This window comes from Macrotis lagotis, chromosome 1 (assembly GCF_037893015.1).
Source record: "Macrotis lagotis isolate mMagLag1 chromosome 1, bilby.v1.9.chrom.fasta, whole genome shotgun sequence".
Classification (NCBI taxonomy): Eukaryota; Metazoa; Chordata; class Mammalia; order Peramelemorphia; family Peramelidae; genus Macrotis; species Macrotis lagotis.
Genome location: NC_133658.1, coordinates 600,075,861 through 600,094,756, shown reverse-complemented (window position 1 = coordinate 600,094,756; position 18,896 = coordinate 600,075,861). Strand labels below are relative to the sequence as shown.

Genomic DNA, 18,896 nt, shown 5'->3' with positions numbered 1-18,896 from the left:
ACCACAAGTCGGGCGTAAATAGTTCATGTGAGCACCTGGGGTGCTTACTCTAAACTTGCATATGCCACATGTCCTTTGAGCTACTTCAGTTCTGCCTTCCTCATAGAGCAAAGCACTCTCACTGATAAGGACATGCCATGTTGGGCAATCCTGTTGGTGTCTCCCATGCTGCACAATCAATTCCAAAGATCTCAAGAAAGTCCTTCAGGGGTGTTCTGGCAGGTATCTCTTCTTCTGACGCTCTTGTGAGCCCTGTGGATTTTCTACACAACAGTCTTTTTGACAAGTATACTTCTGGCATTCTAACTATAATTATTTTTCTTTTGTAAATCTATGGTTCTATTTTATTCTGAATTAGTATCGAGTAGGGTTTCACCAGATTGCCACAAGGATCACTGGAACAAAAAAAAAGGTTAAGAATTCCAGGGACTCTAGTGGAAAGGTCAGTTGGTAACTAGAGAAACTAGATTTAAATTTGCTACTTGTGATCTTGGACAACTTCCTATTTGGACTAAATGACCTCTAAGGTGTTTTCCAGTTCTAAATGTAAGATACTATGATTTTTTTAAAAGGCATAAAAGAAGATTTAAGGAGAGAAAAAGGAAATAAGAAAACTGAAGTGACATGCAATAATTTAGGCTTACAAAACATTATACCTCCAAATTTACATTCATTCATTCAACTTAGCACATACAAAGATTATAATCTGTTCCCTCTGAACAAATTCAGTACAGTATGGAAACTGAAATTCTCATATTTGTGATTATATAAATTCCTTTTTAATACCTTGATCTGTGATCTCAATCAATCAATAAGCATTAAATAAGTACTTGCCATGGTTCTGACATTTGTACTAAGTTCTGTGTATCAAAGATCTGATAAGAGTTCATAATTTCCTGTTTTTATTATCTTCCCTGTTTATTTTTTTGTACTAAGTATTTTTGAGTTTTCTTCCTTAGAGCTTGTCCATCTATAAATCTGTGTAGGATTCTGAGAGTCTGTTGTGGATCTCTGGGTTGAATGAATGGAGTTTATAGGTGAGTCTTATTTATTTTTTTATACTGGTGCATTTCTAAGTCCAACTGAGAGGTTTCTAGGAGGGAGCTGGGCTCCTTAGTGCCTTACTAAGCCCTAAACTTCTCAAAATCCCTCAAAAATTTTAAATTAACAATTTGAAAGAATACTAAATAAAAAATGGTTCTGAGGATTTAACTTAGTTGCAGTAAATTGGCAAAGATAACAAAAGATTGGAATAATCAGTTTTGGAGTTATGGGAAGACAGGCACTTTGTTGGAAGAGTTGTCCAACCTTTCTGCAAAGCAATTTGGAATTATGCTAAGACAGTGATTTAATACCAATATCTTTGGATTCAGAGATCTCACTAAGTGTATATATACTCTATGAAGGGAGTCAAAGATTGAAGGGCACAATAGGTGTTAATATTACTTTAAATGGTTGAGATATGAGTAAAAAGAGATGAGAAAACATTAGTAGTTATAAAGATGAGATTTAAGATGGAGGAAAAGAGAAAGGGGAGGGGGAGAGAGAGGAAGGTAGAAGGTAGAGTGACTAAAGACAAAGAAGCAGAAAGGCAGGGATGATTTGAAGGTGTATACAGTAGCAGGAAGTGGGAAGACAAAGGATCAAGGATACATTTGAGAGGATTGGCTTTGGCTAAGAAAAGGGCTATTTCCTAAAGAAAATGGTGTAGCAGATAGAATGGGGGAATATCACTGATTTTAAAATAGTTACTTTTTTTTGGCATTGTGTATCCAAAGTGTTAACTTCAACTTTTTTTCTCCTGAGTCATCCCACACGACAAAGATTTTATTAAAGAGAAAATGCTGCAAAATCAACATATAAATTAAAAAAACATTATAAGCAGTTTCACATGGATCCCTACTTGCCTCTGCATTTCCTCCTCTTCCTTCCTTAGCCCAAAGTCAAAGGGTTTTGAGACAGAAAAGGGAAGAGGAACTTCATGAAGTAAATGGCAACTATTTTCTTGGGGAAAGTATGAGGCAAGATCTGTGTGGGATTTGGTAGGATGGGATAAGAAATTAAGAGAGGAGCAAAAGTATTGCCTAATTGTTAGATGATGTAATTTTGTAAGGGACCCAATTGGACTGATTGTGTAACTTCCTCTGGTTGCTCTCAGTAGCAGTTAAGACAGTGGGAGTAATCCATTGTTGGGGTTTGGCTAGGCATGAGCTATGCTTTGGACAAGGGGACAAAAAATTCAGAGGATAGACAGTTGAAACTCGTTAACTAGAAAGTTGAGATTTAGAAGGAAGGAAAGTCAAGCCAGAGCAAGTTATCATGATAACCTGAGAGAATACTGAGGGTGAAAAGATTGGAATTCAGTGAGGACAATAGGTGAGAAGGTCAAAAATGAGACAATTTTAGAGTTCCTGATCATGGAAATCAAATACTTACGAATCAATGATAGAGATCAAGGGTGCCCTCCATCTCTTGTGTGGTTGACATAGAGTAAATTGGACAATTGAGAAGGGAAGATTACTCAAGGGAATTGAGACGACTGAAGAAATGATAGGGTATGTGACTGAATGTCAACATGTGTATTGAAATCCTCTTCAGTGTGTTAAAGACTTAAATTGTATCTGAATTTGTAACTAAAATACTCTAAAAGTTTAATGAATTGAACCAAAAAAACTGGAAATAAATATTTGTTTTTATTAAACACTCAAAGTGCCATTTATATTCATTCCATAGTCCAGAAGGTTACTTTAAGTAAGCCTTTGTACCATAACCTTTCAAGAAATGAATTACCTTGGAAGAAAAAGCAATTTTCATTGTGCTAATTCTTTCAGGTCCTCATGCATGATAAACTAAACAAAGATGTGTACCATCAATATACAAATTTTCATATAAACAAAGTCATTGGTCACTAACAAAATAAACATGGTTTCTTTTACAATAGATACAAAAAATAAAAAATAATAAAAGCCATTTACCAGCAAGAAAATAAAACAAATACATAGAAATTAAAAATCAAAAGTATTTCTATACATTTTTACAAGCACCATTTTGAATGTGTTAAAATCAAAATGTGCATGAAATGTGGAACAAACCACACTGTACCAGACCTTTGGTAGGTACTTCACCTAATAAGAGTATACCGGCTCCTTTTAAAACTACAGATTTAGTGACATTCAACAGTGCACTTTATACGTAGGCATGAGAAATTTTACTTGGTACCGCATATTAAAAAACATACAGATTTTCTTTAATCACATAAATGTTATCAGATTGGAAATTCAATTTCCGATTCTTATTCTGCCAGTTTCTTAAAACACACAGTACAGAATAAAGCCACATCAAAGCATGATAGAACATTTCTAAATCAATTTGTAGTAATTCAAATACAAAGGACCACGATATATCAATATATCACTTTATAGACCCATTCTGACCTTGCCCAATGTGAAGAAAAACTTGAAATGGGAAATGTCCATTTTTGGCAGAAAAAGGAAAACATTCAAAAGCAACAATGGACAGGCTAGCAGATACAAACATCTAAACATCTTTTCAAGATGGATTTCATTTTCTAAGATTTTCATAGCTCTGAGACTTCAAAGGCTGCTTTTAGCTTTTAGTGGAGACAGTGTATTTTCTTTGAAGCATTTTGTTAATTTAAACTTCACAAAATCCTTATTAGAGAATTCACTGTTTTTCCTTGCAAGAGTGTTTTAACAGAGTTCTAAGTAAATTTTGTGTCCAATTTTGGAAATACAAATACATTTTGAATGGTTAAAAAGAAAATTAAAAAAATATTTTCTGAACATCAGCCAGCTGAAAATATATTTATCTAGTAAATCATCTCTCAGAAAGCTTTTATATATTTATTCTAACTAAACGTAGTACCCTTAAAAAACAATTTCATAAAAATGTATAAATGAAACTGAAATAAGAAATTACTGGGATACACACACACACACACACACACACACAAATATATTCATACTCACATATACACACATCTCTGATGCATACAGAGTTAGACATATACTCTTGGAAATGGTTTTTAGAATATAACATGAAATTACAAAGTAATGCTGAACTCCTGAGTTCTTCAACCAAGATAGGACCATACACAAATTACACTTTTTTTAAAAGCAAGAAATCCCACTGAAATCAGCAAGAGCAGTGCAGTTACTGATAGCTACACCTCAAAAGAATTTTAAACATACATACATACAGTAGTACAATGCACTCATACATGGTTCTCATACACTCTTATACAATTATTGGTCAGAGTAGTAAATCAGTGTACAAATTAAACATTTCCAAAATGTGCAAAAAAGTCAACATTGATAGAAAAAAACATCTTTGTACATACATTACAAACTGTGCCCAGCATTCAACTGAGATTAGAAACATTTACAAAGAAACACAGATTAAATACATAGAAGTTAATGGTTACATTAAAAAATGTACATTAGATCAAAGGGCAAATTTACAAGAGCATATTCATATTTTTATGACAATTATAAGTCTTTCAAATTTATTTGAGTTTACTTTTATTTACAATGATATCTGAACAAGAGCTATGTGAAAAATAAGAGATGTCCAACATCAGAGGTGTTTTTTGGTATTAACTGTTTTATACATATAAGAATACAGGACAGAAAATTTAAAAACCAAGGTGAATGGAAATGTAAACCTCTCATATAATTATAAAACATTTTATTAAAGATAACTATATGAAAACGAACAATTCCTATCTTTTTAGATGTTGTACTTGTATTTGAACAACATATTGCAAGGTTTTGGACCACTCTGTCTTACCCTAATATCTTTCCCTTCAAAAGTTTTCCCTTTACTTTTTTGGGGGGGCAGGAGAGGGATAGGAATCTTTGGAAACCAAGAGCTACTCAAAATCATTTTATAGAATCTAATTTTCTAAAGGGAGTTCAATATGCAAATATATTTTTCTCCTACCCTCTTATTTTGAATGGTAGTACCATCAGTTGTTGTTTGCAATAAAAAAATTATCTTATAATTATAAATAAAAGTGCTTTTTGTTACATTTATTGGCTGAAGTTGTCTTTCTAAAATTCTAGTATGGGAATGAATTCTGCACATGGACTCAAAAGCAGAGTTTTTTAACTCTGTTAAAAAAAATTACTTCTCAGTAAATTCCAAAATTATTTATTTATGGCACAAGGTCAGTCCATGAACCTTTTCTTCACAGCTTGCCTGAAATGCCTTTCAAATGAAAAACAAGTTATCGAATTTTAAGACATTAAAGAGCATTCCATGAAACTGAAGCAGGAACCATTTCAAAGCAATTTTACCTTAAGTGACCTAATAGTCATCCAAGTATATAAAGTTTCTTACTGTTGGAGAGAAACTGCACATCTAAAGTAAAAAAGACCGATCATGAAACATTATCTTCTAAAAGGATGGACTGAGATTGGTTCCTCTAATAGGTACCTGTTTTGTCCCACATAAAAAGGTTATTGGTTGGCCTTACAGGTGTGCTAATCATTTATGAAACAACTTGTATGGCTCTGACTACAGAAGTTATAAAAGCTTTGGTTTAAATTGATTTTGATAATGCATATCATGAATATAAACCAAGTTACTAGCCATCAGGGACATTACTAGTTTTAATACCTTTATTTTTCCTAACAAAAATACCACATGGATTTAAATTTAAATGTGCAAATATGAAAACTGTAATTTGTAGTAAATTTTTAAAAGAATAGTAAGATAAATTCTTGAGCTCTATTGCAGATAAAACAGTTCCTTTAAGTCTCTTAAGTTAAAACAACAATTCAACTAGCTGGGAACATGATTTCATTATGTAACTTCCCTATCCTGCTGAAAATATGAGGAAATTTCCTGATAAATAGCAATGAACAAGCTAATAAACCTGTTTTGGTTACTTCCGATTTTTTAAAGAGTCCATTAATGATATGTATCTGAATCTTCCAATGAAAAACAAAGACTTAACATTAAAGCTAACAGGGAAGCTTATCAATCATCTGGTCCACCCCATTATTTTTTACAGATGAGGAAATCGAAGTCCAGTTAGATGAACTGACTTGTAAAGGAAACAATAAATTAGTGTCAGAGATGGAACAAAAACACATTTCTCTGAATTTCCTACTTGGTGTGAGAATTCCATTAAATCATGATGTCTTATAGTTTTTCTACCAGATATATGATTTCATTGAAGGAACAAAGTAATCCCAGTTTAGATAATTCCTTCTACAAATGCTAATCAGCTTAGTGACTTAGAGTTGCCTTGGGACACAAAAGATTTAGTGACTTGCTCAGGGTCATACAATAGGATATATCTAAATAGCTCTAGGTAAAAGTCATCCACTTTCAAGCCATCTCAAGTTTGGCAGTTTTCAATACTTTTATGGAGTTGTTTTTCTTACCCTAACTAGTACTTTTAGATTTGTTTGTAGAAATAAGAAATGAAGGCAATTCTACTCATACACCAATAGTATATTTTCTTTTGTGTATTTTTTCTAATAGTGAGAAAGGGTGATCCCGAGTTATTCAGTCTAAATAGGAACCTGACATTTGGATCTATATCCCCTAATCCCAGTGCCCCTCTGGCTTTATAGATATATAAACTATGCAATTAGTGGCACATGCACAATTATCATTTAAAGAATGTGGAATATAAAGTTGAGTTCAGGAAATTTTTCATTCTTTGTACTTGTATCTCTGGCGTCAAGTATAATAAGTACCTGGAACAGAACAGGTGCTTAATAAAATCTTGGTGACTGATTTATAGTTATCTCTTATTCTCAATTTTTATCCCTTTTCTTAATTCTATATATTTTTTAAAACATTAAGATTAAAAGTATTACTTTAGCCCATCCATGGAAATAAACAGTGACCCATGATCTGTAAGGTTCAAACATAACTGAAAAGCAGTAGTCCTGCAACAATGTATAGTTCATCTTTTATTTCTTGACCTTTTGGTATGTTTTTCTAAGTACACTGAGAAGTGCAGATTATGTCTGTTAGAAAGGCTAATATTCTCTGTTTAGAAACAGAGAAAAAAGGGAGGACATAGAAATGTGAGAAGGGAGGCATTAGGAAGCATGGACAAAAACAAATTCATATTTTGTGGCCAAATGAACTGCAGTAGCCATATAATTTTTGAAAAGCTATTTGCATGTCTGATTTATGATTTGAATGGTTATTTACATAAAATTAGAACATATAAAAGTACTAACAAAAAGCTAACAATTAAATTATCTTAATATTTGTCTAAAATGAAAAGTTCAGGCTAAAATAAATATGAATATTGATTTAGAACTGACCTGTTTAAGCTTTTAAATTTTATGGTGATGAAAACAGAGCCTCCCAGAATTAATACTGAATTTTTAATTCCTTCCAAAATTTTAAACAAGTTAGTTTTGAGAAACAAACTAACCAATCTTATTTTCTCAAAAATAAAATAAACCTTCATTATCATCTGTATTTAAGCACAGGCTGGGTGAACAATTGCCTATTAGGTATATTGTAGAAGAGTCTCTTCTATTCAACATTTATCTTATCTATTAGGGAAAAGGTCCAATGCTAGGTGCTGAGAAAGGAATACAGAGATCAGAAAGATATGGTCCCTGCTCTAAAGGAACTTGTACTAAAAGTAAATTTGGAATGGTTGAGCTCTGGGATCTGAGTTAGTTCTGGAATTCTATCACTGTTCCTGACACTGATCTCAGTTTCTCAGCACCTGTAATTTTAAGGTTGGATAATTTCCCACAACCTAAATGTATTTTGGAGAAAAAAACAAATCTTCTAATTAACATTAATAAAATGATAACACAGGTTAATTCCATGCTTTTTAAAAGATGTAACTAAAAGAATAAAACTGATTCTTCTCACATAAAAATTGATAGTTGAAATATCCTTAATGGTAAACTCATTTAATAAATTTATAGCAATAAGCTCCAAGGGCAAAATCTAATCAGTGAATTCCAGTAGAACTCTAAGGAACTGTCTGACATTTGTCTAATGAATTCTAATTTTTATCCACCTATAATTTGGTTATTTTATTTGCATTGACATTTACTATAGAAATTCCTTCTGACCCTGTAACTATAATCTCATGAAAAGCATTTGATCACATCAGTGTGATTCAGTAGTATGAGAATCACAAAATTTAAGAACTTATTAACCAGGATTAATTGGGGCAGTGGATAGACTGCCAGGTCTGGAATCAGGAAGAGACATCTTCCCAAGTTCAAATCTGGATTCTAACATTTACTAGTTGTGTGACCTTGGGCAAGTCATTTAACCCTATTTGCCTCAGTTTCCTCATCTATAAAATGAGCTGGAGAAGAAAATGGCAAATGACTCCAGTACCTTTGCCAAGAAAATCTCACATGAGGTCAAGAGTTGGACATGACTGAAAAATAAACTAACCAAGACTGTAGACAAGACATAACAATATATGAGATTTTGAGGGTATTTTCAGAGTACTGAGAAAGGTTCTGGCTATCTACACTGCTTAGATTGCTAAAGAAAATTCTATTGACTATTTGAAAATTCGGTGGTAGAGCCAGTAGAGAAAAAATGAAAAAAATTATCTTCCTTTATATAGGATTTGTCATGAAGATGTTATTAGAGTTGTCCAATTCATTATGAAAAGTTTTTTTGTTTTCCAATTCTCCATTTGCATTATTTTATAATCTAAGTTACAAATGAAAAGGATTTTTAAGATGCCTTATGTAATATAGTCTCTTTTTATTTAAAAAATCAGTTATGAGATCTTCACTGAAATTTTGTGCGAGGTCATACAGAAATTATGAGACCTAAATATACTGCCTTTGAAAATACATTAAAAATATCAGGTGTGTGTGTGTGTGTGTGTGTGTGTGTGTGTGTGTGTGTGACACACACACACACACACACACACTAATTTAATATAAGTAACTAATATAGCTCACATAATTTTCCCTTATTTTGCAACATTCTTATTCAGCACATTATACCTATAGAAGTCTGAATTTAGCCCAGGGCAAAATTATAACATCAATATTGTCACAGCCTAATTTTATTTATATCATATGTGTGTACATACACATGTATCCACACACATATATAAACAAACACACAAACATATATGTGATATAAATAGGAAGAGCTAGATATCCTGGAAAGCATATGAAAGAGACTGCAAGTGAACCTTCTCCAGCACCAAACATGTCTGCCATTGCCAAGACAGAATGCATTTTTTAAAGGCACAAAAGCAGCAGTCTTAAGTAATTTTTGTTTTCCAGCTGCAGCAAAGAAATATTATAGTATAGAAAAAAGTTGTGCATTTAAAAATAGGATAAAATCAGAGAATAGTTTCTGAAAAAAATCCAACCATCAGAGAGTGCAATTTAATTTGTCGCCCCACATCATAATCTAACAGGAAGAAATAATATTAAATTTTGGAGTTAATGTAGGTACACCTGATATAGGCTCTTCCTTTCAAATTCTGTTTTGGTTCTCTCTCTTTTTAATGTTCCAGCTACCACTGGGCATTTTTTTTTAAACCAATGGCTCCATATTTGCTCATTTTCACTTTGTTTTTGGTACCTTCAAACCTATTTAAAATCAATAAATTCAGATACGTTTTATAGGATACCTATGTAAACTATGTCTATTTTACATAAAGCATATGCCCTCCCCCACCTATATCCAGCTCTAATTTAAAAAAAAATTGCTTATAAAGCAAAGGTCCTCTGCAGCAGTAGGAAAGAAAGGCTTTTTTTTTCAGTTACTTAATTTTTATAGCTTTTAGCCCAGAACAAGGAGACAAAGAACACAGAGAACTCCATTTTGGTTTTTTTTGTTGTTATTTTTACACAGTCTCCCAGGATTTCTGTGTAAAAGCCATATCCCATACTTTGCACTGCTGGTTACCCTGACAGACCAAAAAGGAAACAAAGGGAAATCACAATAAAAGGAGACAAAAGAAAAGTTCACTGGTCCATATGCTATGATAGTGCTTGAGTAGAAGAGAATGAACTACTCACCAAAGATAATCACCAAAGATAAATAAATTATAATAGATCCACACACTTAGGGTTTATATTTCTGGCACATAGTGTGTACTAAGTCAATACTTTCTAATTCCTTCCCTCCCCTGCAGTTATGAATTCTCAGAATAATAACTGACACTGAACATTTTCTTTAGCTTCTGCTGATTGCTTCTGTTGATTCTCTGAAAATGAATGAAGTTTTGGCAATTTACCAGTGCTTTTTTTTCTTTTTTCTGAGAAAATCAACTGCAAATAATCCTGGTCAGTGTGCTACTCAGTAATCTTGCATTCATTGTACCTATATTAAACTTGTTCCAGAAACAAATCATTTTCAAAGAATGCTTAAAAACACATACCTCATTAGTAGGAATATTACTACTACTACTACTACTACTACTACTACTACTACTACTACTACTACTACTACTACTACTACTACTACTACTACTGGGACCCCATGTGAATAATGAAATTTAAAACCTTGAGGAGGGAAATATTTTTTCTATCCTATGCACAGTAAAGAAACACAAGTAGCCAAGATACTGAAATCCTTATTTTTCATTTGCAATGTAGTATACCATGGGGCCTAATAAAATTTCATATTCCATTTTGTCTTCTTAGGGAGAAACTCCACTTCTTCCATATAAACTCCACTTCTTTCATTACAAAGACACACATGGCCTGGAATTTCTTGGTCTTTTCATGATAAATGGAAAATATTAAATTTTATTTTCTTTACATCTGGGGTTGGAAGACAGAATAGAATATATTATAGAATATATTCTACCAATTCCACTTCAGTTCTGTAACTGAATGATTAGTGATTCTGATACAGTGTGTGGCTGGGAAAAAGGAATTTTTATTTTCTGGGACATTTATCCTTTGTTCTGAAGTAATGACAATTGCTATTAGACAATCCTTGTGCTGAATTTGTGAATATTTCTTGAAGTTCAGCTATTATCTTTTTGCAGGTGATCTTTTCCCACTATTATTTTTAGGTACATAATTGTATACCTCTTGAATATATTCTCCCCCCGCTTCCCAAGTGCCTTATTGCTCTTTTTATGCCAAGACAACCAACACCTTTCAAAATATGAGGTCCTCTAGACTGCATGGTTTTTAATACTATATATAAGGAAGTGTTAGCTAAAGAAAGGGAAAAAGTGTGAACATTTTTGGTTGTTTTTCAGTTTGTTTCTATTTTCACTTAACTAGGGACGTTATCCCCCTCAGGATTACAACAGAAAATGCTGAACAATTTTTTCTTTTTACTATTTCTGTCGATTACTCACTGGATGTCTCCTACCATTTTGTTACATTCTGTAAGAAAGGTATTTTCTTCTTATATTTTGCTTTTAACAGAATTTCTTGCTGCCTTTCCATATGTTTAAAAATATAATAGTAATAGTGACTTCCTTTTTTTCACTAGAGGGTTATTCCTTAAGCTTTGTCTTCTCTAGAAATATGGATCTATTATAGTGTATTTACCTATAATTCTGGCTCTCTGATAGTTGTTAAGCATGATAAGTAAATACACCTCTTAGAAATTTATATTTTACTTCCAAGATTTCTTTTCAGCCAAAGGAATGGCAGGCAGAAGCTAGGACATGGCAGGGCGCACATGCGTGCATGGACATGCACGCATACACGCACGCATACACACACACACACACACACACACACACACACATTTATAATGAAGTATATTATTTAAATCTATCGGTAATCTAATCTATTCTGGGGTTCAACTCCAGGCGTGCGGATCTATTTTAACTATGTCACTAAATAATAGAAATTAGAAGTAATTTTATTTAACATTTTCTGCCTCCTCATCAAAAAATGTATCAGGAGTATGAGAAAAGGTTTTCTAGTTCTTAAGATTTTTACAGTCTCTTTTTGTTGCTTATTTTTTTTAAATAATGATGAATATGTACTAAAGTGCTTTATCTCTGAGAATCACATCAGTACATTATAAAAAAAGTTTCAAGTCCTGATAGGGGAAAAAGTATTCTAAATATAAAAAATGTGAGATTATTTTTTAGACAAATTAATGAAACCAAGAATCAAGAGAAATACTTTCCCTCTTTTTTCTTTCTCTCCCTTTATAAAGAGAAAAAAGTGCAGTCAGAGAGAAGGTAAATGCAGTAGATTTGAGCTGTGTAGAGGCACTGACTAGCTTAAGTGCTAGTGGTAATGCGCAAACATGTGCCTTAAGAGTTCATCAGCTGATGGTCTCAATTTGGCCTCTACAAAAATCCGCTTGAGGAAATCTCGACTATGGTCTGAAGCATGAGGTGGCAGCTTTGGATTGGTTGGCTGAGTAGCAATTTTAAATATGGCAGCCATTGCTTCAAACTCAGCCCAAGGTGGTTTTTCAGTTAGCATTTCTACCACAGTACAGCCCACACTCCTAAAAAAAGAGCAAAAATTGATTATTTAGACAGACTGCATAACCTGACACTACAACATGCTTAAAGTTAAAAACAATAATAAACCTTCATGTTAAAACCAATTACAACTTGATTCGCATTCAGAATATTTTCCCTAAAGCAGTACTGTGGAAATGTATGTGGGTATTAAACTATGCCTTTCTATAACTGACCTAAAGTGCAATTCATATTTAATTCAATATATATTGAATGCCCATTATGTACTTATGCTAGGTGCTAAGAGAGATAAAAAGCTAAACAAAATATGATCTCTTCCCTTAAAGAACTTATAGATACATATGTAAACTAGTATAGTAAAAGAGTATAAATGTTTATAAAAGATACAAACTGCTTTGCGAAGGAGGGACCACCTTTGGTAGAAGGGGGCATCTGGGAAGGCTACATGGAAGAGTTAAGATATGAGCAGGGACCTGAAGGGATAGACAGGATTTCAAATGGTGGAGAAAATTACGTTTTCATTTAGAAATCTTATTTTTTAAAATCTGTACTAACTGTTGTTTGTCTAGTTATAGACTCTCCAAAATTACTACTGATCACCTAACTGCCAAATCTAATGGACTTTTCTCCATCTTCATCCTTCTTGGCCAGTCTTTGATGCTGTCAGTTACTCTTCTCTTAGGTATTCTCTTCTCTCTAGTTTTTTGTGACTGCTCTCTAATTTTGCTCCTACTTATTTGATCTCATCCTCTGTCTTTGCTGGATCTTCATCTAGGTCATGTCCATTCTCCATTAATGGGGGTCCCCCAAAGTTTTATTCTAGACACTCTTCTCCCTCTATACTATTGCATTTGGTGCTCTCATCATGGTTGTTAGTTATCCATAATTTCAGTTACCATCTCTTTGCAACTGACTCTCAGATCTACTTGTTCAACACCAACCTCTCTTCAGACCTTTATTTTCATATCTCCCAATGATCATTTAAGTCATTTTGAACTGGATCTCCTATATATAGACATCTTAAACTCAAGTTCCAAAGATTATTAGTTTTCCCCCAAACCTGCCCTCTTCTTAACTTCCCTATTATTGTTTAGGTACTACCATCTTTTCAGTTACTCAGGCTCACAATCTAACTGTTTCTTCATAAGGTATACAGTGCTGTACCTTCCCTTTCCTCCAGTCAGTGATCGAGTCCTGTTGTTTCCATCTTAACAATATCCCTTGTATATGCCTCCTTTCTATCCTCTGACACTGCTACCATCCTGGTGCAGGCACCCTCACCTCATGCTTGGGTCTACTAGAATAGTTTTATGCCTAAATAATCACCCTTTCTAGTCTTACATTTTATTTTTCATTAAATACTCTGCAGTCCAGTGACACTAGCCTTATTGTTCCTTTCACAAGAAGCTTCATCTCCCAACTCTAAGCATTTTGACATGGTTGTCTTCCATGCCTATAACACTCCCCTTCATCTCTGCCTTCTGGTTTCTCTGGTTTTCTTTGCATTTCAGAAGAAATTGTACATTCTATAAGAAACCTCTGCTAGTCTCTTTAAATTTATCCCTCTGATATTATCCCATATAAACATATACATCTTAGCTTCTTTAAACTATTGTGGCTTGTCTCTCTCATTAGACTGTAAGCTTCATGAGAAGAGAGCCTGTTTGTTGCCTTTCTTTGTATCCCCCCCAGTACATAGGACAGTGCCTGGCACGTGGTAGGTACTTAATGCTAGCTGACCAAGAACAAAATGCCCTTCCCTCTGACTCTTAAGTCCTTTGAAAAATGAATGTTTATTATAATTTTTCTAGAAGTATCATAGCAGTTGATGTTGGTCATGGACTTATTTTTTAACCAGAAAAAAAGGTAAAGATTCCTTAAAAGCTAAACTTCAGGGAAACTAGTCTATTTTGGGTTTTTTTTGTGTCAGTGGGGTTAAGTGACTTGTCCAAGGTCATACTTGATAATAAGTATCAAGTTTCTGGAGCCAAATTTAAACTCAGGTCCTTCTGAATTCAGGGCTGGTGCTCTAGCCACTGTACCATCTAGCCTCCAAAACTCATCTATTTTTAAAAATAATCTGTATGATGTAAACATCATGTCTTTTCACTTACTGCATCACTATTATGTTGCTATATTATCTAGTGGTAACCACAAATAGTATTCCTTGCAATTAATGAAAGTTGCTCAACAGACTAGGGCCTCCCTCATTTTCCTCATCTAAAAGGAGGGGTTGGACTAGATGGTCTCTCAGGTATCTTCCAGTTCTAGGTCTATGATCCTATGATCAAAAATGGAAGAACAATTATAAATGGGGTTTTAAGAAATTTAAGAGTGATAGAAATGCCACACTTGTTAAGTCAACAGATAATTCCTACCATAAAAAAGTGTGAGGCATTTATTCATTGACAATGTGGAAATTTGTTTTGTTTGCGCATATTTGTAAAACACTGTAACAACTGTGTTGTCCTTCTATGAGGAGAGGGGAGGTGGAAGGAGGAGAAAATACTTAATTGAAAAAATTAATTAATAATAAAGTTAATTTCTACCAGACTGCTACTTTTCTTTAATATATTTAAATATAGGTTAATTTCTCAATTATCAAGGACAATTCTTATACATGAACTGTAGGCAAGAGATTTTTTAAAGTTATGGTCAGATTAGTCACTTTTCTCTTTATTTACTAAGAATTTTATATCAGGAAACCTTAAGTAAAAATACATCCCTAATATGTGTAAGGCAGGAAGGAGCAGGGAAAGAATTTGCATAAGTACATTGATTATACTTCTAAAGCAGAAAACTTCAATCCTTTTAATACATTTTTTAGACATAGGCTCAATTGGCAGATTTATTGAAACATTAGAAAGAGTCAAAGTAGACATTTCTATAAGTTACAGAATCCAAGAGTATTCTTCTAAGGAATTTGTTTTAGAACAGGGGATAATTGGGGTTAAGTGACTGGCCCAAGATCATACATCTACTTAGTGTCAAAGGCTACATTTGAACTCAAGTCCTCCTGACTCCCTACTAGGGCCAGCATTCTGTTCAGTGTGCTACCTAGCTGTCCCAGGACAAAAGAGTGTAAATCAGGTTTTACCAACTTTGGTTTGTTGGTAGAAAGATGGAAATAGAAGTAATAATTCATTAAAATATAGCTTATAAAAACCTACCAGATATCCGCTTTTCGGCCATAACCTTCCCCACTGATGACTTCAGGACTCATCCAGTATGGTGTGCCTGTAACAGACTTCATTCCTGTACCAGAAAGACAGATTGTCTGAAGTCGTTTACTGGCACCAAAATCCCCCAGTTTGACATTTCCTGCTGAATCACGAAGAATATTTGCTCCTGTAAAGTAAAGAACAAATCCTTTCAATAGATTCAGGTTTATGGGTAGGTTTCTCGTAAACTGAAATAAACAATATCAATGAATCTTCATTTTCTGAAGTTTTACTGTTGTGTCTTTTCACTCTAATCATTTCTCCTTAACTACTGAACCTTTCTTTGTTAGCTATAAATATTATCTATTTCTAATTTTCTTGTAATGACCCACAATTTCCACAATAACATTTAATCAAAGTCATCTTATACAGAAACTATCTTTTGGTGAATACCTAATTCCACATTGGTGGTCTCTAGCTCTCTTTAGAGAAGAGAAAGCTGTGATTTTTCTGGATTCAATACATTATAATGATGATGTATTATTGAGATTGAGTCTCTCTGTCTTGCTCAGGATGAAAGTGTACCATTTCTGCACATCCACTACTGATTAGCATAGGAATCTTGCCTTGCTCTGTTTTTGATCTAGGCTAGCATTCCTGGCTTATAAGACCAATTCCTCCTTCCTCTTAAACAGAAACAGAATCATATTTCTTTGATAAACTTTGCCCACTGCAGGATGTATTACAAATATGTAATACCCAAACTGGTCCAAAACTATTCATTATATAATACATTATTTTACAATAAAAATTCAAGTGTTTTTTTTTAGTGTTGTTACTGGTTATTTTTGGTCTTGGAAAATCCTTTAATGGGTCAAAGTCATATCTTCAATTCTCTTGTTTCAAAAAAATTCCACCCAATAAACTCCCAGAATTAAAAGATCTGAAATCTCTTCCCAAAACATGGAAATCCAAATTGTAACCTAATACTTTAAAACACCATAGAATTAAACTGACATGATAAGACCAAATTTTAAGAATGAAAGAAATAAAGTCTAGTGAGATGAAATGACTTGCCTGCGGTCACACAGAAAGTGCTGGGGCCAAACATTATGCTAGGTTCAGGGTATATAAAAACAAAAAAGAAACAAATAGCTCCTATCTTCAAAGAGTTTAAATTCACACACAAAAACTACAAGGAAAGTATAAATATAGTATATAAAATATATATAATATATATAATAAAGTATAAATAACTGGTATCAAGATAGGCTCTTGGTAAAAACTTGAGTTGAGCTTGGAAGGAAGCTAACTCTTCTAAGAAGCATAGGTGAGAAAGCAGGTACAATTCTGGAAAGAGAACAGCTAGCAAAGGCTGATATGTAATGAATGGGAGAAAAGAAGAAGTTTGGCTGGCACATATTTTATAAGGGGAGTAATGCACAAAGAGACTGCAAAGTTTAGTTATATCAAATTATGAAGGGCTCTAAATAACAACAAAGAAGTTTCTATTTTATCCTTGAGGGAACCTCTAAAGTTTCTGGAGAAAAAGGAGTCACATTGTTAGATCTGTGCTTTAGCAATTTGATTGTTGTTTGTCCTTCATTCTTGAAGAGCAAGATATCAGGAAGATGATACCATGACATGCACATGAACTGGATTTGAGTGAAAGAGTGCTGTGCCAAGTCACCTGACTCATTTTCTCCTCTAGAGCCATCTCAGTCCAGTAGTCAGGTATGGATCAGGATAACTGGAGATGGCCCTGGATGTGAGGCAATCAGGATTAAGTGATTTGTTCAAGGTCTCGCAGCTATTAAGTGTCAAGTCTCTGAGGCCAGTTTTGAACTCAGGTCCTCCAGCCTCCAGGACTGGTATTCTACCCACTGTATTACCTAGCTGTCCCAAATTACTAAGCAATTTGGTGGCAGATGGCTGAGAGATTATATGGTACAGTACATAGAAATATGGCCTTGGATTAGGAAGAAGTAAGATTATATCCCTTTTCTAGATTACATGACCCAAGGCAAGTCACTTAATCTTCCAATGCTACAGAAAGTTACCAATCTGTATTGGTAGAGAACATTTACTTTTCAAGAATTAGCTATTCTCAGAGCACAGGTCCAGACCAAAAACAAACATAAATATTCCCTGAACCAAGAATCATCCTTATCCACCTGTCACAAAACCTGTATGAAGAAGGAACTTTGTAAACCTTAAAACACTATGTAAATGTTAATTATAATGAACATATCTACATCTATCTATCTATCTATCTATCTATCTATCTATCTATCTATCTATCTATCTATCTAAATATATAAAACTGGCACTTAACATTTTGCTCTCCTACCTATTCCCTCTAATCTCGTCCACTGCTTTCTTTACAACCCCCTAGTGATTTCATTGGAATTTGTTCATGTTGCTTTCAGTGCTTAGGTTTTTTCCCTTCTCTTCACTCAAAGCCCAGTTTCAACTTATAGTTCTTCCTCTTCTGGGAGTCTGACTTTCACTGATCAATTTAATTGACTTGTACTTTTGTCTATGCCACTTATTTGACACTTAATCTAAGCTACCTTGTGTTGTTAATTATCTCTTGATGTGTGTCTAAGTCCCAACTTCCAAATTAGATTTAAGGGCAGGTAAAATATCTGATACTTCTTCATGTTTCCAGTATTTAGCAAAGTTCCCTGCCCAAAATGAGTGCTCCATGATGCCTTCTTATTAAAGATGGTGCTACATAGTCTGTGAGTGAGATAGATTTAGATGGAGAAAAGATACTTTGCATTTTATCAGGAAAACTGTGCTTTTCAAAACATTGGAAACATAAGTTCAAAGAAAAGCGAGAAGCTTGGGAAAATTAGTTTAGAAAAATAACCAAAAAAAAAAAATCTAAAAAAATAAAAAAAGAAAGAAAAGAAAAGAAGGGGCAGCTAGGTGGTGCAACAGCCCTGGAGTCAGGAGTACCTGAGTTCAAATCTGGTCTCAGACACTTAATAATTATCAAGCTGTGTAGCCCTGGGCAAGCCACTTAACCCCATTGCCTTGCAAAAAAAAAAAAAATCCAATATTCTGATTGAATAACAACTTTTTAAAAAATGGGCTTACTGTTTTCTAACCATTTGCGATTAAACATGGAGATAAAAACAAAAACTGGCTGTTTGATTATATTGACTAAAAATTGCTCTAGCTCCAAGTTGAAGAACAGTGACTAACCTGGGAGACTGGCTACATGAATGGTGAAATACATGAAAAATGTCACAGAGGTAGAAATAACTGTCAACTGATTGGATATACAATTTTGGTGACAGGAAAGTTAGTGT

General features: G+C 33.7%; 1 protein-coding gene across 1 annotated transcript in view; it reads right to left on the bottom strand.

The window, feature by feature from the left end:
- Nucleotides 1-2,674: 2,674 nt before the first annotated feature.
- Nucleotides 2,675-18,896, bottom strand: part of MAP3K2 (mitogen-activated protein kinase kinase kinase 2) — a 109,741-nt gene continuing 93,519 nt past the window's right edge. The window contains exons 16-17 of the mRNA XM_074214935.1: nt 15,586-15,763; nt 2,675-12,438 (exon numbers count right to left, since the gene is read on the bottom strand). Of these exons, the coding sequence (XP_074071036.1) occupies nt 12,213-12,438; nt 15,586-15,763 (404 nt within the window). The 3' untranslated portion in view covers nt 2,675-12,212. The remainder of the gene's footprint in view (nt 12,439-15,585; nt 15,764-18,896) is intronic.